This window comes from Larus michahellis, chromosome 8 (genome assembly GCF_964199755.1).
Source record: "Larus michahellis chromosome 8, bLarMic1.1, whole genome shotgun sequence".
NCBI lineage: Eukaryota > Metazoa > Chordata > Aves > Charadriiformes > Laridae > Larus > Larus michahellis.
The window spans coordinates 54162149-54185976 of record NC_133903.1 but is presented as its reverse complement, the minus strand read 5'-3'; the positions used below and the strand labels follow the sequence as shown (position 1 = coordinate 54185976).

General features: G+C 40.7%; 1 protein-coding gene across 5 annotated transcripts; it reads left to right on the top strand.

Annotated features, from left to right (window-relative positions):
- Positions 1–1587: 1587 nt before the first annotated feature.
- TM2D1 (TM2 domain containing 1) lies at positions 1588–22107 on the top strand. 5 transcript variants are annotated; one of them, XR_012588666.1, is made up of 8 exons: positions 1700–1985; positions 3115–3188; positions 5476–5584; positions 9811–9902; positions 13383–13456; positions 14680–14798; positions 20874–21039; positions 21886–22107. XR_012588666.1 is itself a non-coding variant. In XM_074597395.1 (7 exons), exons 1-6 carry the CDS (start codon positions 1825–1827, stop codon positions 14788–14790), a joined length of 621 nt encoding a protein of 206 aa, XP_074453496.1. In that variant the 5' UTR covers positions 1588–1824; the 3' UTR covers positions 14791–14798; positions 20874–22107. The 5 variants fall into 5 exon arrangements, 3 of the variants coding, with proteins under 3 accessions (XP_074453496.1, XP_074453497.1, XP_074453495.1); XR_012588665.1 differs by having other exon boundaries at positions 1719–1989; positions 3119–3188; XM_074597395.1 differs by having other exon boundaries at positions 1588–1985; positions 20874–22107.
- The last annotated feature ends 1721 nt before the right edge of the window (positions 22108–23828 follow it).

Here is a 23828-nt window from a genome sequence, read left to right as displayed (position 1 = left end):
TCCACAGAAGGGGATGGCCAGAGCCCTCGGGGGACAGGGGCTCCGATGGCCTTAAGGGATTGTTATCGCTTTCCCCACGGATCATAGAACCGGCGATGGACAACTGCCTCTCCCAGCACTGCTCCCAATAGCATCCAAAACACACCTGCGGCTTCCCAGGGACACGGTGCCTCGCCTGGGATGGCTCGAGTCCCTGCGGCAAAGTTTTCCTACTTCTGAAACCTGTATAGTAGTCTGCTTTTAGATTTTTTTAAAGTACGTACACACACATAAAACGGTCAAGTGAAGCTCTCCAAAAATAACTTTTATTCTGCTATGCTGTTTCACTAGCTCATTTGCTGCAGATCTTACACAGCCCTGCTAGTTGCATAGGATAGGGGCTACAAAAGGTTTGGAAATTAATTTTACCTCAAAACTTTGGATTGATTTCCCCTCCCTATAGTGCATGTTTTGTTTTACTAAGCAATAGCTATTGCACTAGGGCATCTGACATAGAATGATAGAATCATTTTGCATGGAAGAGAGCTTTAAGATGATCCAGTCTGACCATTAACCCAGCACTGCCAAGTTGCCACTAAACCATGTCCCTCAGCACGACATCTACGTGTCTTTTAAATACCTCCAGGGATGGCGACTCAACACGCTAAGAAGATATCCTTCTTTTATAAATTTCGCATTCCGAAGGCCTAACTTCCCAGTCTTCACCCTCACTTTTAATTAACGTAGCACTCGTGCAAGGTGACAGTTTTCCTGACAGTGACGAACGGCCAGCCGTGTATTTATCCATCCGAGGGACGTGGCGCAGACAGCGGAGCCCAGGCACTTTCCTCGTGGGCGCACCTCAGCCCTGATCTCGGAGGGCGGAGTTCATGACGGAGCACACCCCGGCCCTGGCCTTTCTCTTCCCCTTGCTGAACGGAATATCAATTTTCATTTGCATACTTTGCCTGCTGAGCTCCAGACTGCCAGTTTAGTTTACACACATCTCCCAAAAAGCTGTTAGATGGCAATATTTTGCATTGCTGGCTGAGCTCTTTGTCAACGATCCATGCATTTTTAAATCCATGTTTTTACTGATTCTTTGAATATCTGGGACTATGACAAACTTTTCATTGGTACTGACAGACTCGCCTGTAAGTCACCATTCATTCACCAAAATAAGGACCGATAAAACCAAAAGACTCCCAGAAGGGCTGTGTAATGACAACATTCTCTTAAATACCAACACCTTCAAAACCAAATACTAGAAAAACATGAAATAACCTTCCAGGAAGTGAAAAAAAGTTGGCAATCACCTCAAAATACCTTATGAAGAGCAAACGCTGATTGAGGTAAAAGCTTGCCCACTCTAGGCATTTAGTATTAACTTAAAAAATAAAATAAAAAGCATCATTAACAACACACCACTCCAAAGCCAGACCCGCAGCAGACCACCTCATGGCCGACATCTTAAGTGAGGGCAGGTGCGCGCCGTCCCGCCAGGTGCTGGTGGCGGGCGCGGCCATCTTTACTCAGGGCACGAGCCCGCCGGGGCCCCCGACGGAGTCATATCGGCGCCATCTTGAGTAGGGGCACGCTCTGCCCTCCGCGCTGACCATTAGCTGCCTCGGGAGCCATATTTGCTGAGGTCACCCCCCCCCCCCCAAAAAAAAACAAACTCAAAAATCCCAAAACAGCCCCCTCAGCAGCCTACGAACAACTCGGGGGGGTCCCCACTCCGCCCTCCCCGCAGGCAGAGCGGCCTCCTCCCCGCCGCTGGGCCGCTCCTCCCCGCCGCGCCGCCGGGGCCGGCGAGTCAGCTGACGGCAGCGGGAGGTTTCCATCATGGCCGCCCGGCCGGGGCGGCTGCCGGCGGCGGCGCCGGGCAGGCGGAGAGGCGCGGTGGCGGCCCGGATCCTGCTTCTCTTTTGCTTCGTGGGCGCAGCCGTGGAGGGAGCGGTGGGCACGGAGCCGCCGCTTAAGTGCGACGAGCTGAGGCTGGGGCAATATCCTGAGCGCGGCCGGGGCCGGGGCCGGGGCGGGCGGCGGGGGCTCGGTTGCTATGGCGATGGGGCCCGGGAGGGCAGGGTCCGGTGCCGGTGCCGTCTCGCTCAGGGCCTGGTTTGCCTGAGGGGAGGCCGCTTGCCCGGCTGCCTCGGGGTGAGGGGACGGGGGAGGCGGAGGGTGTGGGGAAGCCCCTCGGGTTTCACAGAAAGCCTCAGGGAAGGAGCCTCGAGGGGATCTCAGCTGGATGGAGCAGGAGAGGGCACAGCATAGGTTTATTTTGGGGGTGGTACAGTGTGTGCCTGTGTGCAGGTCTGGGGTGTCTGAATTTTCAAAGAGATAATCCCACGGGATGGGATCTCCCCTCTCCCCGACCTCTCCACCTTCTAAGGTTTTTGCAGGACACTTGAGTGCGACACAGTGGCTTTGCAAAATGTTGTGTCTTCCTCCACAGTCTGAAGGAGCAGGGCGCAGGTGTTATACAGGCTGGAGCTGCGAGGTTCCTGGCTCTCCAAAGGCGCATCAGGCCTTCGCCAGAAAATGTTTGTTGATGGTAGCTGACAGTTATTGATGTAGCTGCAGATCAAAAGTGTCAGCAAAGCAAATCTTGAAAAAGCTAACTTCATCTCCTGCTTTGCTTGGCCATGGGAGTTCAGACCTCTGGAAATAAGTTCCTGCGCAGATTTTTTCTAGTCCAAATTCCTGGCATTTCAGATGCTCATTTCTAGGTGTTCTTTGAATTTTGTATGTTACTGTAGATTTAATCTTCTCAACCAAATGCCTCAATGTAATGGTACTCTGATATTGAAATAAGGGAAGAAGACTAGATTAGTCGTGCTACCTTGTTGCCTTCAAATACACCGGCCGTGACTGATAAATATTGTAGTTCCTTCAGGTAGTGCTAACTGCAGCAGTAATTAAACATGGAGCTTATGCGATATATGGTGTATTAAATTGGATTAGCAGATTTGCTGTACGGTAATGTGCTGTTCCTGTCTGGGGGATGGGTAGGAAGGAAAACTAACATCAAGGTGCATCTTAAATCCCCAGGGCTTAAAGGGGGTGGAATAAATTACTGTTACACCTGTTGTAGTGTTTCATATGAAAAATGTTTTCCTCAATTACCTGAACATATATGTGCGATGAGCCTAAAATAGACAATAGTACACAAGAACCAATGAATTGTACAAATCACACAGCATATGGTAAGGATTTCTAACTTCTAACCTATATTGACAGTAGTTCCATTTTCCAACGAAGTGTTAAATTTATGCATTTGTGTATCTGCTAGATGAGCTTTATAAAATATGGGATTAGCAATATCATTAGTGTGAAAGCCTAAAACACTTGTGTGGATTGGATGCTTTGCTAAAAATGAATAAATACATTGTCTCTGATTGGCACATTTATAAGTGAGGTTTCTGGTAAATCTCTTCAATGTATGTTATATCCTCTAGGCTCTGTCCTGCACTGCTGTGATTAAAACAAGCCATTTCTGTCATACTGATTTTGCATATGCTTACTAGAAGAATTGACACGTGACACAACAGCCTTCAAAATCTTCCATTTTTTAATTTTTTTTTTTAAGGAAACATGGTGCCTTCCATCATCAGGAGTTTTTGGTGCCATGAGGCTCTGTTTTGAAAACACGCTTATTTTGATGTTAAGTTTTGATGTGCTTTTGGAGTACAACAGAAAAATGCTTAAATTGATCACTTTGTTTACTATATATGTTTAGCTTTTCTGATGTTCTCAGGCATTGAAATAAATAGTCTCTGCGTTAGCTAATGGCGCAAGAGTTTTGCTTTATGTGCACTCATGTTTAAAATACAGGTGTATGCTTGTTTTGTATTTTCTTTTCCATAAATGCTGAATGATTTTCTTCACTGGGATGCTCAGGGGTAGGGAAGGTTTTCCAAGTACTTTAGAGACTGGATGAAAGTACTATCCAAAATGGATCCTTTTTTCAGCTATTCAGTCCTTTACATCATCTTTGACATCATGTCCCTGATTATAAACATCCAGTTAGTGAGCAGAAAGAAGATTCTGTATTTTTAAACTGATCAACTCAAATTATTAGTTGTCCAACCATTTACCATGTGATTGTATTTAATACACTGTACATTTGAACAGGACATAAGGTTCCGAGTGGAAGAAGTTGCTACATGAATTAACATTGTTTTCCGTGTCTGTATAGACTATTTTACTCACATAGCAGTTTTAGATTTTCCCCACGGTATTTACGTCGCTTCCTGTTTCAGTAGTAGCTGAGTAATAAAAAGTTAATCTTTTGGATCATGCTTGAAGCACTACCGTTTCTGAACATCTTTCTGGGATCCATCACCCAAACAAATAGGGGTTTAATTCAAAGCATTCAAGTAGTCTCACTGAGTAGCAGATTTCAAGCCTTACTGAAATGACATTGACAGGAAAATTGTGGCCTTTCCTATATTAATATATTTCAACTGCCGTGGGTTTCTTCTAAATAAAAGAACGCACTGCTTTCTTTGCTTAATATTTTTTTTTTTTACAGGAAAGAATGTGGGTTTTTGTAATTGTCTCAGATCAGGCACATCGATGAGTAACATCCATGTAGGACTTTATAGCAGATAAGTCCAGACATAGCTCGTATTTTTTGGCTGTTACTGATGGCCTGAAATTAATTTTTTTTTAGTCCCTATGCATTATGGATAGATATTTAAAAAAAAAAATCCAAATCTTAGTCTTCTTGTCTGTAGGTATAACTGGGAAATCTGGAAAGAAACGTTGAACCTGTCATGGTGTTTTGTTGGAGCCAACCAACAGGACTCACAAATACTGAAAATGGATAGAAAGTGGGTGAAGGATGGGGGTTTTTCCCTTTAAAACAACAGACTTCAGCACCGGAGAGTGACTAATATACTGGTAATACGATTGCAAACTTTTAGCGGATGTCACTTTCTGCTGTGATTTCCACTTTGGTTCTCTTAAGAGTCAAGCCTTAACTTAGAATAATAGAAAAATTGGGGTTGAAAAGACCTCAGGAAGTCGTATAGTTCAGCCTCTTGCTCAAAGCAGCATTGGCACTGACCAGGTTGCTCAGGGCTTTGTGCAGTCAGATCTTGAAAATCGCCAAGGATGGTGACGATACCACTTCTCTGGGCAGCTTGTTCCAATGTTTGACTGTTCTCATGGTGAAAATGTTTTCTGTATGTCAGCTTCAGAGTTCCCATTGACTCATAATGGAACCAAAATGGAAATTACAATAGAACTAGGGCAGCAATTAGATTTGTATATTTTGCTCACTGTGTATCATGCAAAAAGACAAGTTAGTCATAGGACTGGCTTAAAAAAATATATTTTTAAAAAGTAATATGTCTGTGTGTACTGTGCTGTGTATTGAGACTGTTGCACAGTGTAACTTCATTTGTATATTTCACTTGTGTCTTGTCAAAAAAACTCTACAGTACCCGAGTGGTTACTGCTTAATTTCAAATAATTCTTTGTCCTCAGTTCAATGTCTGCCAGCACCAAATATTACTTGCAAAGATCACCTTGGCATAGAAAAAGTCTTTACGGGACATGAAGTTGGATTTTACAAGCCTATTGCATGTCGCAGTGTGTAAGTACACTATTGTTTTCTGCAATAACTTGTTTTCGCATTGAAGTTTTTCTAAAATAGTATGATGTGTTTACAGAAGTAGAAGAAGAAATAAGGCAGAATTGTACACACATTGCCCAGTACTATAAGTAGTATAAAGATACAACATGCATGTTTATAAGTAAATCTGTCTCAGCCATGGACACATTTTTCTTTGTTTACTTATGTTCATGTCATTGCTTTACCTTAGTATTTTACCTTTGCTTTAGTTAGTACTTTACCCTGGCAAAAATTTGCCCCAATTGCTAAGGCTATGTTTCACGTACGCTTAAAATCAGCACAGCTGCTGAAATGATCTGGCTGTGGACACCTCTCCATCCCTTTCCCTGACATACCCTGCTCTATACTGAATCAGGGAACTGATCTGGGTTTGAGCTGACTTGGATCAGTTCCCCGAGTTGAGTCACAGTACAGTCGCTTCAAGTGCTTGTGCCAGCACAAGGATGAGGGCAACTCAAGGATAAGAGAGAGTGGAGAAAGGAGGGCTGGACTGGGCTGCTCTGTTCAATGGCAGTACTGGTTCCTGCCAGTTTAAAGTCTGCCTGTAGCTGCAGCTTAAGTTGTAGTATGCATGGATATTGGGGGAGTTTAAGTCTCTTTACAATTCCTCAAAAAAAATCTCATTTAGAGGAACTGTTTGCTATTTTTAAACACCCTTTGTATTTAATCAAGTCCTCTGTGTCTTTTAAAAGCCTGTTTCTGAAACATGAAAATGATGGACCTAGTTTTTCTAAAGCACGTTGTGAGCAATGGAGAGCTCTGGATACCAATAAATGTTCCAACTGACCAATGCTAATGATCAGCAAACACCTGTCAGTGCCATTTGTTTCTCTTTTCTGTGGGATTCACGTAGGAGCTTTTCTCTTTTCTCCTACTGGAATCTTTGGAAATTAAAACTCCAGTAATATTTGCTGGGTGTTCCTTGTCACACTAGTGGGCAAATAACTCCGATGTGATACTTACTGCTCAATAATTTGCCTAACTAAGAAGTACAGCTCTGCCTCTTAGTTTCATAAATATTTTCTCTATATTTAGTCTTCTCAACAGTCAAAGCTCAGCAAATTGAAGAAAACATATTATTACATCTAATCAAATTTAAATGCTAGCAAACTAGACTTCAGTCACATTTTTGTCCAGAAACAATTGCGTTTCAGTTCCATCTGTGATGGGGACTGAGAATAAGATGAGCTATACTAGTTTAATAAAATTACTTCCTCTTTGGAGTAAACAGTGATTCTTACGTTTGGAGGTTTTTTAGTATACATATATTTTTGGTGTAATGTTTTGTAGAAACATTTTTAAATGGAGTTTTTCTTTACATTTATTAATTAAAAAAAACAAATCTATGTAGGCAGAAAAATGTTGTCCTCCTTACGATGTCTGTTACTTGATTGTGACTATTATTTACCATGAAATAATCAATGGCTACACTACCAAAAGAATTTGCTGTGACTTTTCTAGTCCCGCGCCTGCTAGTATGGCAGAAGGGGAAGAGGACCCTTTGTGGGCTTTCTGAAAATTCCAGTAAAATACAGCTGTGAATGTAAAGAGTTACGCAAGCATGCCCTTGATAAAGCCCCAAAGCCAGTTAGAAATGGCAGCAAGATTAATATTAACCATTCTTCTTAATGTACACTTATTTAAAAAGCGGTCTAATCAATTATCATTTTGTGAGCCTTTTATAAGGCATTTTGAATGGCCTGTGTTAGAAACATTATTTTAAGCAGGAATCTCCAGCCTGATATTACAACAATAGGCCTGCCCTTTCTACTGCTTTTTGGAGATTTTCCAGCATCTTATCTGAGTTTTGATGGAAACTGTAACTGTCTTCTGGCAGAAATAACTGCACCTCATTTAACCAGAAAATTGGTTTGAGAAGGCATCTTCCCATAGCAGGATTGTCCTAGCAAGGGAACAGCAGGTTAATCTCTGTCCCTACCTTTTAGAAGGAGCGAATCATCAAGTTGTCCTTGGCCAAAACTGTAATTTAACAACAGTCCAGATAACAGTTCTGGGATCCAGTTATTTTAGAGCAAGACCAGGAGATGTTGTATGTTTGTGTAAGTGGATGTGTTCAGGTTGCTCTAGTATTAGTTCAAACAAAAGCTTGTAAGCGCTAAAAAGGTTGCTTCAGCAAAGAATTACTGGGAGTCAGGATTGCTTTGTGTTGTTTTTAATTTGATGTTTTGGAGGTAGATTTTTTTGCCAAATTCTGTAATTCCCACAATTGGCACTCTGTCGTGTACTTTGCTTAATATCAGTGCAGGCCCTGATTCTGCAGACTCGAAATGTCCATTGCTCAAGTATTGCCATTCCAGGCGAGGGGTCCATCAAATGGTAGTCCATGAAATTCATGAAGTTCAGTGTGGACAGGTCTTTGAGCACAGAAACCACTGTGACCTACAGCAGTACCTGCATATTACCAGCTGGTGCGGGAGGGCTGGAAGAAAATGTTTTTCACGTGGCAGCTGGAAGAAATCTATGCAGAAAAAAATAAAGATTGGATGAGGCTGAGAAGCAAGAAAAATTCAGAAGAGCAACTGAAAAGAAATTGCATCTTTTACCCAATTGTAGAAATTCCTTTAGGTGCCTGGGATGTGTTATTTTTCTACTTGAGTGGATGCAGCCTTGTTACAGTATTAACGTGCTTCCACTTCATACTAGATTTCATCTGCCCGTCAGTTTGATGCTGACTAGGTTGCAGGCTGTTCTGCTTCTAAAATCATCTCAATGTACAGGCCAGTGCTCAGTTTATTACTGGTTTTGATCAGGAGGATCTCAAATTAAACTGTGTTCACACCTTTCATGTATGAGCTCTTTTTATGCTTTAGCGTCCTTGGAGGGTTGTTGACACTTCGTAGTTGATAAACAATTTCCAACAGTTTACCTCAACTTTTAAATAAAACCATTAGTTGTTCTTTACAGTGGAAAGAAGACATTTCTAAAGACGCTAATTTACGTTACATTAGGTTCCAGGAATGCCCAGAATGTTCTGTGTTGCTAATAAGTGCTAAGTAACAAATATTGAGGTAAGAGTCATGATTTAATCACTTAATGTTGCCATTAAGTTTTAAAGTCAGTAAATCTAGGTAATAAGCAAAAAGCTAGATCTTTATTTGGCATTGAAAGTGCTTAATAAAGGTGCTTGGACCTTTCTTATCTACTGTCTTTGTAAAACTCTATGTTTTATTCAAATGTCAACGAAGAGTTTAATTTGGGTTTATTAAGTAATTGCTGGCACATAGTAGTGCACGTATCAAAACAGTGAATTATTTAATATTTTTGAAGTTCTAATTACATTTGGGTTTGCTTTTCTTTTCAGAAGCTAGCTGTTCGCCAATGCAGCAAAGAATGCAGCAAGTTCTAGTATTGATAGCTCTGTGTTTCTAGCTCGCTTATTAGCGTAAAGTTCACATGAGCAATGACTAAAAGTTAGAGGTGGTTAAGTGGCCACATCACTCCAGCTGTTGGCACAGACAGTGCCAATTAGTATAAATCTCAAAAAGTCTGTTGTATCTGTGTATTTTGTATGAGTCACCATGGGATGCTTAACTTTAGGGTTCCTCTCTCCCACTGTACACCTTTGTACTCTCAACAGTTCTTTTTATTTGTGAGTTTGTGCCATCAGAGCGTAGTAAATGGATACATGACTTACCCTTTTTGTTGAATCCTTCCTGCAGCTTCTTCTGCCAGTGGCCATGGTTCATTTCTCCTTCAGATCTCATTGCAATTACTGTCTCTGCTGACATCTCACCTGTCTGTCCTGTTCCCCTCGATTTGTCTGCGTGCGAGACTAATGCCTACAGACAGTGTGCATGCACCTCTTAGCTTTCTAGGGTTGTCTCAGTAGGGTTGAACTATTAGGAAGTGCTCTGTAAAACTGGGAATGTATCAGCCACTGAATTGTGTCTTTCTTGACAAGAAATCATGATTGTGTTTCAGAATAATCTGTATTCTGCAAGAGTATACTTGAGTTGCAGCAGCTGAGGTTGCTTTAGGGAGGATGCCTACCCAGTTTGAAAGCTTGACATTATAATTCTGTGTCCGTTAATTGAAGATAAATAACAAGTCTGTTTTGTTTGGTTGTTTTTTTTTTTTAACTGAAGCAGCAGGCAAATGAGTCACTACTTTAATTTTCAAAAGTGAATATATTTTGCATTGTCTACATTACTTGTTTCTTTTGACAGAAATGGATACTCCTACAAGGTGGCAGTGGCTCTGTCCTTATTTCTTGGATGGTTGGGAGCAGATAGATTTTATCTAGGCTATCCTGCATTGGGTAAGTTTATTTCTTTGTTTTTTCTTTGAGCTAAAGCTTATTGTTATGACTGAGTTGTATGTGTATATTTATATTTTGAGTAATGAAGGCTGGCAGTCATAGTTTTAATATTGACAACTAGAATCCTTACTTTATTTTCAAGTAAGATAAAATCCTGCATTATCCTAAGCCTGCTAGTCTGTTGGAGTGAGTGGTGACAAATGGATATATAGTTGTCCAACAGATAAAATCCTAATAAGCAAACATGATTATTGCTATTAATAGTTTTGCTTTATGTTTGCAAAGCAATGCTTTGCATTGATGTTTACCACAGCATTCTTTGTGAGGTGCTGAAACAGAAGTGGTTTTGACTGATGAGCCAGCTACTTAAATGATGCTTGATTCTACCAGGAAAATAGCGGACAAACTTTGTGATAAACCTAGTGTTTTGGGCTTTGGAATTTATTCTGGCAAATGCGTACCTTCAAGATAGGTCACAGTGTTAATAACAGTTCTGCTGAAGCTGGGACCTTGAATAAGACTTACCTCTGGTTAGTGTTTTTAGGACCTGATTCCCAGGGTGATAATGGCACTGGCGTTTAAATAATGGAAATACCTCAGTGTATTAGAACTGCTTTCACTGGCTAGGGTTTTCTTTGTTTCTGAGCTGGATGAATGGAGTAAATCTAAGTCTAGATAGCATGGAACAATGGATTGGAAAAAGCTATACATGTTACTGTCACTTCAGCTAAGAATTTTGAGTTTCTGCCCTTTAAATGCAAACCCTTGTTTTTTTAATAATATTGTCTGTCCTTGATAATCTTGTGTTAACATCTGTGTCTTTTTTTCCCTGAGATTCTGTAATTAGTACTTACTTTGTCCGTCTGTTTCACAAAAAGATATATTTTTGGAAGTGGTCAATAAGGTGCATTTTTTTGTTACATCATTTGATTTGGGATAATAATTTACAGTAATCATTTTGTAATATATTATAGCAATGTAGTTGTATAAATCTTCGGTTCCTATATGGAAGTTCTTTATGGCTCATGCTTGTTAACCCTACTGGAATATACTGTACCCAGTAACCAAAGTTAAAAGACTCAGAATTAAACTCTTTCAAAGTCAAGTTTTCAAGCTTTTGAAAGGTAAAGATGACAAAACCAAATAGGTAAGAGTAGGAAAGGAAAAAATAAATCCATAAATGGGATTCATTGACAGTGGTTGATTGGGGTTTTTTTAGGTGATCCATGCCTTGGCAAAAAATGGTTAAGGAAGGTAATAGCATTGAAATATTTTGAACAAGTGCAATGAAGACTGTAAGTGGTTTTGGATTATTTTTTTCTTTCTCTTTTGCTTAAAGAGAGCACAAATACAAACAAGCTGTTGAATATGAAGAAATCAGGAAGGCAACCTCTTCCTCTCCCACACACTGTGAACTAAACCATAAGTTATTACTGCGTAAGAGCACTATTTTTTCCCTCTCTGTTTTAGAGCAGTTTATTTTCTCAGTGTGATCTGCTTGTGGGGAGGGAAGTGAGGAGGAAGAAGAAAAAAATCAACTTTACCCTGCACTCCAGAAACACATGCCAGGTTCAGAAACAGTTCTTCTACATCCAGTAACATAACGGAGTAGCCGGTTCCTCAAGCAAACTGGAGCTGCTGCCGGAGCCAGCAGTGGGAAGAGAACTGCGGGGTTCCTAAAATGCCAACTGATGGTGAGGTTCAGGACCAGAGCTTGAGAGGAGATGGTATAAGGAGGTTAACAGATAAATATCTTAAATGGTGACTGCACTTGGTGCAGGTAGTAACAAAGTAAACTGTTCACCAGAGTCTGACATTATTCGGTCATCTTAACTGTCATTTCCCAAGGTTAGTGTTTCTTTATCTGGCTGTTTCCCCTGTGTTTTGTTACACTGCTGCTGGTACTGGTACCCAAACTAGCTATGGGTGGCTACTGCAAGTCTTGCACATCAGCCACTGGGAACAAGTAGTTTTAAACAATTTTATACTTAGTTTTTTGGCACATTTAAGTGCTTTAATATGCACATAGGCTTTTCCTCTAATCAGCCGAAAGTCCATCGTGCTACTACTCTTTCATCTTCATGGTTGTTAGGTGTATTTTCCCTGTTTTCTCCCACTACTGTGTTGTTCTGTGGAGAGATTATAAACTGTCTCCCAGGAGTTTATAAATCAGGCTAGTTCCATCTTGTCAACTATGGGAGCTACATCCAGACAGCGGGATGCTCTCCCTGCAGCGTGCAGTTACTCCCCCGCTCTCCTCCATGTGCAGCCTCATAAAGAGGGCATGGGGGAGAGAGGTGGTGTGCAGGACAGATTGCTGCTTCTGAGAGAGGGCAAGCATAAAGGAGGAGCTGAAGGTCAGGAAACCTTCAGATGTTTGATCAAGAGCAGGCTCATTCTTTGCAGAACAGCCGGGAGGTTTTATGAGCAGGTATTGCGCAGCACAGCGCACGTGGTGGCTGTGGGGAAGGGGTGCTCTAGGATGCTGCACTGGCTCATCTCATCAACGTGCTTTCTCTCATGCCTTGGAATTGTGCTGGCGCCTGTAAGCACAGTAAGGACGTGCTTTTGAGCAGGGAACTGGGTTTTCCCTGTATGGCGTAGCCTACAACTGACTGATACGCATTGCTCTTCACACTGTCTATGCCTGGGTAAAGAGACAAATGGCTTCACAAGGAGCATCTCATTCTCAAAATAACCTAGATGTTTGCCTAATTCAGCTGAAGCATTACTTACAATATATATAGTACTTATTGTATTATATTTATTGTACAAGAAGCTACTGATATTAAAAAAAAATTAAAATTTTAAGACAGCCTCCCTCTTCTGAAGGCATTTTCCAAATGAAGTCTGCCTTGCATGGCAACTTCCAATGAAACATTTATCTGTTAGTTGCTATTCCCATGTATTTTCTATTAATGTTTCATTTATTCATACAAAAAAATAACATTTTTGAATACCAGTTAAAAGGAAGTGGTTTTATATATATGTATATATATATTCAAAATAAATTCCTATTTCAGCAAATATATAAAAATGATACAAAGTAGCATGTTCTGAAAATCAAATCAGTATGTGCTGCAACTCATAAGATGGTAGAAAGTCTCTTTCTATTCGTAAGTAAATTCTGCAGCTCAAGTTGGGATTTTTTTTCTGTCTGTCCCTCTGTCAAAGAAAAGAAAATTTCCAGTAACTTGGTTATCAACTTTTGCCTTTCCTTGTTTAAGAATATGTATCTGTTAAAAAAAATAAATTGTTAATGCTTAATATCTTTAAAGTGTATTCAGGATATAGAAATGTCAATCTGCAGTTTGTTTTTTTCCTGGATAATTAAAGATGCATAGGTGTGTTTCTAGATATGTGTGTGTATATATATTTTGCAGGATGGGGAGAGAGTTGGGATGTGATTGTCACCAGAAACCTGTGAACTTCGTAGTGACAGGCTTAAAGATACAGTTAAATTTTATTTTCCTTTTTTAGGTTTGTTAAAGTTCTGCACTGTAGGATTTTGTGGAATTGGTAGCCTAATTGATTTCATACTTATTTCAATGCAGGTAAGTCAGGGCTCTCAAAACAAGATACAAATCTGTGTTTGTTAAAGCTTTGATTGCTAATTCTTTGTTAGCATTTTAGCCTTAAGAACCTTTGTGTATTGAAAATTAAAGGCATTTGTTTTAGCTCTGTTTGTAGATTGATGTTGTAGAATATAGATACAAAATATCAATATATTTGTTGTTTGAATTAAAAATTAGATTAGCTATCTATAAATACTCGTAATGAATAGCTTGGAAGCTATAACACCGTAAATTCACTTTGTCAGGACCTGCGAGCTCTTTATGAGATGCAGAGTGTTGGACTTTGCGTGCAATGACCTGCTGTTCCCAGAATCCTGAAGTTCTGCATTTGCATGTGCTTTATGCTGATGAAGTCCATCATCTGGGGTGGCCATGCAGCATGCAGGAGAGAAGACATCGCCACTTTTTTTTTTGCTGCCTCTCCTCCAAATATAAGTCCCGTATCACCTGAGAGCTGTGACTGTAGGATTCATGGTCGTTAAATCCCCACCGGGGTGACATCTTGTGACATCATGGAATTGCCAAATTGGCTTGTTCTACAGTGCATCCATTTAGCATGAATTACAAATTGCTTATGATGACCTTAAAATGCACGGCAGATATGGGTTTATAGAAAAATATTTTAGAAGAATGTGTCTTTGTATATACGTCTTTTAAAGTACATGCATTCTCAAATTCCTTTTTGTGCTGTCGCAGTGATGTTGCCTCAGATCACTTACAGATACAGTTGAGAGTATCTTTCATCTCTCCTTATTCACCTCCCTGGTGATCCCACATCAATTTAGCATTTCCAGAACAAAAAAGCCATGATCTTCTCTCCATTCCCTACCTGTGCAGTATTTCAAAGATAGTTGTCATCAACCTAATTCTCTCCTGCCTGCCCTCCTTTGTTTAAGAAAAGTGGTTTGGAGCCCACTCATTTGTTAGCCTGATTTTGTGCCTCAAATCCTCATCGGCTTAACCTAGTACCAGCGCCTGGCTGTGTAATTTGGTTGATTAGAAGCCCTAGGGAAATGTTCCTTCTGAGACAGTGCTTGCTAAAATAGTTAAACTACAGCATAACTTCAAAATAAATCTAGTTTCTGTTTGACTAATTAAGCATGACTAATTTTATGATGGGAAAATTAGCTGTAATTGAGACATTAGCACAAAGTGTATATTTCACTTCATATTGAAAAGTCTTGGTTCTTTTTCTCTCGTAGATCGTCGGACCTTCCGATGGCTCTAGTTACATTATAGATTACTATGGAGCAAGGCTTACACGGCTCACTATTACCAATGCAACGTTCAGGAAAATGCAGACCTATCCTTAACCCTGGCAGTAAGTGTCACGAATGTATAGGTGCATTTTATGTTCGCAGATGGATCTAGTTGTCCACTGAAATTGCTGATGACTTATTAATTACAGTTCGTCAGAGCTGAATATTAAATGTACATTGAACAAAGATGATAAAATATGAAAATTCCTCAAGTGAATGAGTTTACCTCAAAGGCGCCAGGTTTCTTTGTGGCTGCTCTGTTTCTGCGAGCATGTGGTTTGTTGCCAAGTTGTACCGTTTGTGAAATGTGCAGACTTTTGCAATTTGCACTGGTGTTGTTCTGTGTCTAAGTATAATTTAGAGTTTATAAAGAGGTGGAGAAAGTTGTTCAGAACAACTATGCTGATCTTTAGTCCGTTGAAATTGATAAGAGTTTTAGCATGGGTGAGCCAGGATTACACCTGGGGTTTGTTTTCATAACTATGTGGCAGTTTGTAAATGAACTTAAATATCCCAAACCACAGAAACTGCCTTTCTTTCTATCGTGTTACTTAAAATCCACACGTCCCTAAATTGGGCGCTGGTGTATCCTGTGAAATTCTATTAAATCAAATAATTGTTTCTGTAAAGTTTAAAGACAAATTTCGGTCAAGTTGCAAAATTTGATCAGTGCTGATCAACAGTAGACATGTGTATGCATAAAAAATAGAACCGTAGATGACACATCACAAAAAAGGAGGGTGCCTGTTGGGGTGCCTGGATGTTAGAATAGGAAATAATCATTCTGCTTATTTTGATGGGGGGGGTTTCCTCCCTTGCCACCATCCCTAGTGAAATATCTTCTTTCTCTGAAAAGAAATTGGTGCATGTGTTTTACAGCTACAGAATGTCAAAAAAGAGAATTCTTTGTACCAATAAAGCCCTTAAAAGGTTCTTATTTTAGATCAGTTGGGTTTCAGTGAAATAAATTCTGTGTCCTTTAAAGTTTTTTGACCAAAGTCTTTAGGACAACCAAGATTTACCTAGACATTCCTGTAAAGAAAAGTATATACACACACCGAGACAGAAAACACGTCAACAGAATCTTCATGTGGTTTGACCAATTTTAAACATTCCCTTCACCTTCTAATGAAAACTGGTAGTAACTGAGTGAGAAATCCACGTGATATATACTTCATTGTAGATTTTTTTTTCAAAAACTTGGGCTATTCTTTTGTTTTTCAGACAAAACTTTCAAAATGTTACTAATGTGTCCACAAACGGTATTTTCAAGGGAATTACAAAAAATAAGATTCCTAAATTGATTTTTTAAAGTGCAATTTGTGGGTTTTAGTCTCTTCTAAACCTACATTAAGACTGGTGCACAGAAAGCTTTGTAAAGAAATCCTGTTTTTTTCCAAATTGGCATAACCTGACATACCATGTAATGAGAATAAACCGCAAAGCATACGTTGTGCTTAACATTAATTCTTTCCTTCACACAAGAAAGATGTACTTTTGGAATACTTGCTAACATGCGTTTTACTTGTGGGTTCAAAGAGACAAGAACGCTCTGTTAGCTTCGTTCCCTTGCCTGATATTAGTTGCCTCTCCCTTTTGTCTCTTTCACTGAGTGCTTTTTGTGCATGTCAGTTTTGTTTCCTGAAATACTTTCAGAAATAGACAGGAAGTGGATGGAAAATAAATGCTTGAATCAAATAAAATCTCACAGCTAAGATCATCCTGTGACTTGTCTGCTTTTTGTTTGTTAACCCTGAAGCTGATAATATAGCTGTGAAAGCGGGAAGATACCATGGACATTAAAATAAAAAAATAGCCTTGGGCAACTCATCACACAGGATTTCATTCTAAAATGTATCTCCATGTGTAAAAGTAGCAGAGGGTTTGACTTAATGATTTCAGCAGTCTGTCTTGTGCTTCATTATCCGTAAAAGAATACAGGAGCTATTTTGTGTGGATCAGATGAAAATATGGTTACGAGGTCCGTCAGATAGTTTGTTAATCCCAGAAACCAAGTAGCCAGCAGAAAGAAGGATTTGTTATTCCAAGTTACAGTGTTTCTGTAGAAACAGAAGATGTGTGTCCGCTAATCCAGGAAATAGAAACTGCTATGGGATTCTTTCATCCTGATGCGCTGTGGTTCGTGATACCAGTGCATGCTCTTGTCAGGACTGCGCTGCTTCGTCACAGCAGTCGGAAGCAAGCCACGGGTGACCAGACAGAGCAACATTGCGAACCTTAGCAAAATGTTATTTCTCTTTCCTGTAGATGGTATTCCACTTGACCGTCAATCTTGTACTAACAACTTTCTGCTTCTTTTGCAACCCTCTCCTTTGTCTGTAAAGCCTTTTAGAATTAGTGCCACCTTTGGAACTTGTGTCGGATACTGCTGGAGTTATGTTCTATATCTGAACGCGCATATCTGCGTTTCTATATGCTTGTTGAGTTGCCTAGCTGAAGTTTAGAGAGGGTTAACAGAGTAAGCAGATAGTACTGCGGGGCCAGTAGAGAGTTAGTGAGGTCTTTGTTTTCATCTTGTAATTGTCAGCTATGGCATGTTTACCATAAGGGCTGTGAAAAGTGTGATGCAAGATGTAAAGCTGTCCCACTGTGTTAATAATAAATTGGCTACAGTAGTATTTATCAAAATGTCTGTCCTATGATGATTTTCTGTGTTGCTGCCTGCTTTAGCTTTCTCCTGTCAATCAAGTTGTCCATCCTAGTGTTTCTGGAGTTCCGATCGCTCTGACTGCACTGGAATAATCTCTCTGGATTGTTTTCCCCAAAACAGTTGCAAAGCAATAAAAATAATTAGACAATGTACTATGTCATCCTCCTGTCTCGTTCCCAGATAAAATGATATCTGCTGGCCTTGCAGATATTCGGGAATCCTTTCAACATTCCAACAAGACAGAGAAGTATTATTCTGTATCTGTAAAAATAAAGAACATAAAAAGTAAAGACCAGAGTTTAAAAAAAGAATTTGAAGTGCCTAGCCTTTAAAAAACTGTATAAAGCTCTTCGCTGGAGATGCTGCAGATCCATGCCAGGAGTTAAATCCAAATCTTCCCTAAGTATCGGTGCAGTTCAGTCATTGCGCAAATGACTCTATAAACCTGTCCTTTTTTTTTTTTAAGTCCATTTTAGGATTTTCTGCAATATGCTTAACCATGATCTGGAAGAGCAGTAGCAGGTAGAAGCATTCAGCTTTGGACACTTTGCAGTCACTCACACAGTGTGAAAGTCGTCGTACTTAATTGTGCTTACTGTATTAATAAATTACTCTGGATTGTAGTTGTTCAGTTAGGTCAGCCTGTGCATCTTTCGCTCGTGTTTTCCAAAAGAGTGGATTTCGAGATATTTTAGAAGAAACTCTCTGACTAGTTATTCCTCCTGCAATTTAAATCACAACTATGCTATGGCAACTTCCTGTGACAGTATTTTGTTGTCCTGACGGTTTCCCTCTCCACCACCACCCACTACTTATTACATGAAGATATCACTTCTGCTTTCAGGACCTGATAACACCTTAAATGTTAGGTTTCATTATGTTTCCAAAGATGTATTACTGTACGTGTGCCAGTAAAACTTCTCAGCTCCACAGGAAGGTCTTTGTGTTTGAAATGCTCTGTTAGAATTTTTTTGGAGAACATCTGTTGTCACCCCATCAAGAATTGTTTCCTTTGTTCCTCAAGAGTATATTCAGTTATATTTGCTTACACAGCTATGTCTATTCAGTCTTCTAGCATCTTTTCTCAGTAGTTTTTTTTATTTTATTTTTAGATTCATTAGGTGTTTAGTCCATTTCTGCACCGAGAACCATTCCTGTTGCTTGCTCTGCAGTTTTCAAACCTGTTTCCTCCAGAAAATGATGTTGAACACAATAAGGTTGGGTGGTTATGCACCCAGTTGGGGAAATGCCAAAGGCAGGATTTTGCAAGCATCCATACGTTTCCATTGCCTCATAGGACTGTCACTAATTGTGTGATTGCCTGTTATTTCGCTAATACGTCATATAGTCTTTCAAACTCGGTGTAGTCTCATTCCTAACTACTTTGCCATTTTCAGTTTTGTAAATGGTCGCTACATGGCTGCTTTAAAAAAATGCATCCTTTAAATTCATTTAAGTCGTGATTTTTAACCAGCTACTATGTTCTGGGTTCAACCTGCTTCAGAGTCTGCCAAGAGGTGAAATGCAAGAGATTATTCTGTTTGCATCTTCTGCCTGAATCTGAGGACAAAAAATAGCTTAACTTTAGACATACGCTTAAGTGTTTTTCTAGACTGAAATTTGATCAAGACTCTTCCCACTTTCTTCTTCTCAATCTGTGTTACCCAGAGAACCCTTCTAATCTCCGTGAATTACAAGAAAATTGCATTCTATATGGAAACCTTCGCACTGACGGGGTAAATGGCTGATAATATTTGATACAGCTCTATGACATCCTATGTGTCACAGCTGCTTTTTTTCACCCCAGAGCTGCTTTTCGTTTCCTTTTGTTCATGTATCATCTCTCTTTGTTCATGTATCAGCTACCTTTGGCCATCCTGCCACAAGTTCTCAAGTACCTCTAGGAGGAGTTGGACTCTTCAGAGCTGAATCAAGTATGGAGAAATGTCACAGCATCAGATCAGGGCAACTTTTATATGTATGAAGCAAAGACACATTGGGGAGCAGTGGATGTCAATAAGAGGGGGTTGTAGGCTTCAGTTTCTGCAGGAAGTATGTCTGAAACTTAAAACCGTGTTGTCTCTTTGCCTTCTGCTTCCTGAAGGTGGAGCCAAACCCCCTATCAGATCTCCAAATCTTCTGAAGTTGTTCTTTATCAAACGGCAAAGACTTAGTGCTCCGGTGTTTTTCCTTGTACGACAGAGGAAACTGGAAAGTGGATGTGAGGATTCTGTCTGGCCAAGACGCATTTTGCACTACGCGCACTCTATAGACCTAAGACTGTAGCAAAGGAAAAGAAAGGAAATGTAAGAATAAAAAGGGCAGCCTCAATGCTGTTTGCACCATGTGTGATGAAGATCTCGTTCCGTAAACTCCCAACAAAAGAAAGTGTTTAAAAAATACTGCTTGTCTCAAACACAAACTCCTTGCTTTTCCCAGGATTTCTGATTCTTATTCTTCGTGCTTCATTATAATCTGGAACATACTCATGCTCCGATAATTCTCCATTATACATTTGAATGGCTGCTTTCAAGACTGCAGTGCACTCTCCGAGGAGCACAGTTCTCAGGCTCTGCAGATGCATATGACACAGCAGAATTTTAGGCAGTATAAAAATTATAAAGATCGGTTTCCATTACTCTAATTACTATATAAATCCTATCTTTAAGAGGCTTAGAACAGGCCTATTTAACCTTGGTTTGAGCTGAGGCTTGGTCCAAGTCTGATAAGTTGAACACAAATTCTTTTTCTTTTTTTTTTTTTTCCTTTTCTCTGCAGCATCGTAACTTAGTGGGGAGTGGGGCGGGGAGGGAGATGGATCCAGCGCATCCTCTGCACTCTGACAGGGAGGTGGCTGTAATGGGGCAATATACCTGTCCCCGACCAACAGCAAGCCTAAATGAGATGTGCGTTTTATTCCCTCTGAAAAGCACCGTTTCTCCCCTTGGAACCTGTGGCTGCCTCTCCAACACAGCTGTACTCCAGAGCAGGTGTGTGAGACGGCTCGGAGGCAGAGGATCCACAGAGTGCAACTAGCAGCGCTTGGGTAAACCGTCAGATCCTACACTCGTCCGAGGGCTGTAGCAGAAATTCCCCATCTTTTATGTCATTTGCACCACCTCGATGAAAGCGAAGGCGCTGGCTGCCCTGGTGCTTCCCTTTCGGGTAGCTGAGATGCCTGGAGCTGCCTCCAGCTGCCTTTCAGGTCAAAGCATTCAAAGCTGAGAAAGAAGTTGGCAGCACCATATGCAGAGGTTGGTGATACCCTGCTCTGTTGCTTAAGCACGCCAGACTCTTAGCTGTAGGCCAGAGAGCAGCTTTGATATGGATAGCCATTACTCGCTCAAAAGAAAGTCTGGCACAGCATTTTCCATGTCATGAACCTGTTCTGCGGTGGGTGCTTTGCCCCCGAGTCAGTAGAGCCGTAGGAATGGCTTTATTCACGTATTCTGTTTCCTTTACGCAGAGTCTTCTTCAAAGTTCCTTGGGTTTACCATGGGGAAAACATGGCAAGAACATGTAAGAGGAGATCACTGCCTGCGAAGAACTGACTGAGTGTTCACCTTGAGCCTGACGAGGCTGCCCACCATATGGATTGTGTTGGCAGCGGCAGAAGCTTGGGGAATGCAGAGGTGGGGGGTAATTTTTAGGGCTTTCATTCCATGGTCCCATTGATTATAACCCTATTAAGAGGATGATGCATGCGACTTCTAAGTTATTTTGTTAACCAAGTGTAAGCAATGGATGTGTCATGCTAACAAACATAATTGCTGGTGTGTCTAATACAGTATGAAAGTACAGTATAGTGAATTTAAAAGGTTGTGGTAATCTAAGAATGTTAAAAGGGAAATGTGTGCGGGGGGAGGTGTGGGGGTTGGGGAGAAAAACGACTTACTTGACATTCACTGTCTTCCTCCCAGCTCCTTTGCTAAAGTAGGAACAGAATCGGAACAAAAAAATGTTTGTTTTACAGCTGTACCAAGTTACGGCGTGGACTCGTGCTCCCCCCCTCCTCTCCCACTTGCATCAAGTACATCCTGTACTTTTGGCAACATGTTGACTGGATATTTAAAAGCTGTGAACTGTTCTGAAAGTTTCACATACTGGGTTATGGGCCATGTGTGTTTGATCAAAATTCAATTACTGCACTGTACCATGCTTGGAAACCTATCATCCCAAGTTATGAAGTATGACGAAATAGGCTAATCTAATTGGTTCAGTATGGGAGCAGTATCAACCAAGCTTGTTATGATAAATAGCTTCCTGTGTTAAAGGTTCTCTAGAGCTTAAGTATCTTGGCTCACCTCCCTCTACAAAATAAGAATAGTGTTCCCTGGGAACAGTTACATCACTGTCCCTCTCCTACATTCACAATTAAAGGTTTGTGGATTTATTTTTTTCATCTTGCTATTCCTTGAATAGATAAACCGTGGCCATCTACCCCATTTCCCACTTCCATCTCCTTCCCCTTTCCTCAGGTTAGGTCGTGTGGTGCTTACCATGAGTCTGCCTGCTCCGTTTCAGGGGCAAACTTGACCAGGACGCCAAAACCCACCCTGGGCCGGAGGCTGGGGTTTGTGCCCTGCTGCGTCAGTACGGATGACATGTCCACTTGTATAAAGATTTGGAATTTTTGATGTTAGACGTGGAAGCACTTTAATCTTTCTAAGCATCTAATAAAAGAACTTTTGTATAGTGAATTTTGTACCTATGGGTGTCCTGTTATCTTCTTGAAACTGAAATTTTACTTCACCAGTAGTTAAACGCAAATCCAGGGTGCGAGTGCTGGATTATGACTAGGGAAGGACTATTTTCTAAGCCTGGATTTGTAGTCACTAAATTTGTCACTAAGACAGTGAGCTGTTGCCCATGAGATGATACTGCCTTTGTGATTTTATCTGGTCCATCTTTGGCAAGAAGTGCTTAGCTCGGATTTTGATGTCACAGTAATAGTGTCAGGGGGAAAAAAAAAAAAAAACAAACATGAAAAAGTGGCTCCTTATGCTCTGGCCATTCAATTTTTTCCTTTCTTGAACCACACCCCCCACAAGCCTAACTCGGAAATCCCCTTCAGGCAAAAGAATTGTGCGATGATCCTTTTACAAAGACGTAATGTAGGCCTGATATTGCGAGGGCCTTGCAGCATTGGTGAAATTTCTCCCAAGAATAAAGTTATTCACTTCCTTCAGGCTTGGTAGAACGAGTCCTTGCGTAAGTGAGTCTTCATATTAGCCCCAAGACTGCCTAATACCTGGATTAAGCCTGTATGGTGATTAATGCCTATTTACTATATCTGTTATCCCACTGCGTTTTGCTCTTCAGCCTTGATTAAGCCCTTTGCTTTACCATTTAAAATGTCCTGCTTAACCTTCTGCTTGCAAACGTACGCAGTGCTGAGGTCTGCATTTTTAACTAGAACAAGTTCTACCATAAATAATAGCATTTAATTTTAAAGTGCAACAGCTACAGTCACCACTTGATTAAATGACAAAGAACAGCGATTGCAAACTGGGGAACACAGAGTTTTTCACAACAAATGTCTACGTCTACATAAGAGAAAAAAAAAAATACCTTCCTGCTGCCGATTAGCACTTTTATTTTCCATGTTTATAGAATATTCTTACCAAAAGAGCCTAAACAGTGACTCTCTGCGATTTCCCCAAATATCTTTTGAAGGAGATAAACTAGATTAATCTCTCTTTATAAAGTTCCCACAAGAAAGCTCACAGACACAGTAGCTTTACCTTCAAAAATAGAATGTGACTGTAGGCACTTATGCTAATCTCTTTTTTGGCAAATCAGCTTTTTTGTATTGAATCTTGCTTGATTGAATAGCACTGGAGCTGCCAGAGTAAATGCTATTATCAATGTACAGTAATTAAGGAAATAGTCCTTGTCACTCCAACAGTGTCCAGGCAGTGCCTTCTGTAATAAAGTTAAACGATAAAGAAATCTCTTCAGGGCGTAGATACTGGACCGGGGAAGCTCTTGACGTGCAGCAAAATAACGCAGTGTAGAATTACAGGTGACGGGGCAAAGCGTAAATGCCCGTGGAATTCATGCTAAATGCATGTTTGACTCTAAAGAGATGCTCAGCACCTAAACACATAATTGTTTAATTTGTCATGTAATTTCCTGACTCAGGGCAGGCGAGCATCTCCCAGTCTCCACCCTTAAAAAAAATGTGTGTGAGGGAGAGGAGGGGGGAGCCCCTTCCATCACTCAGCAACTTCAAAGATCGTTTCCCCCTTCGGGCAGCAGCCTGCGCAAATGATAAACCTTGCTTTGAGAGCGGCAGAGCCGGGCTCTGCCAAATCCATTTGGGGAGAGAATTTCAGTAAAAAGGACTTGTCATTCCTTCCCCCCGCCCTTCCGTTTCACTTGAAACTTTACAGCCCGGCAGTACTTTGGTGGATTGCAA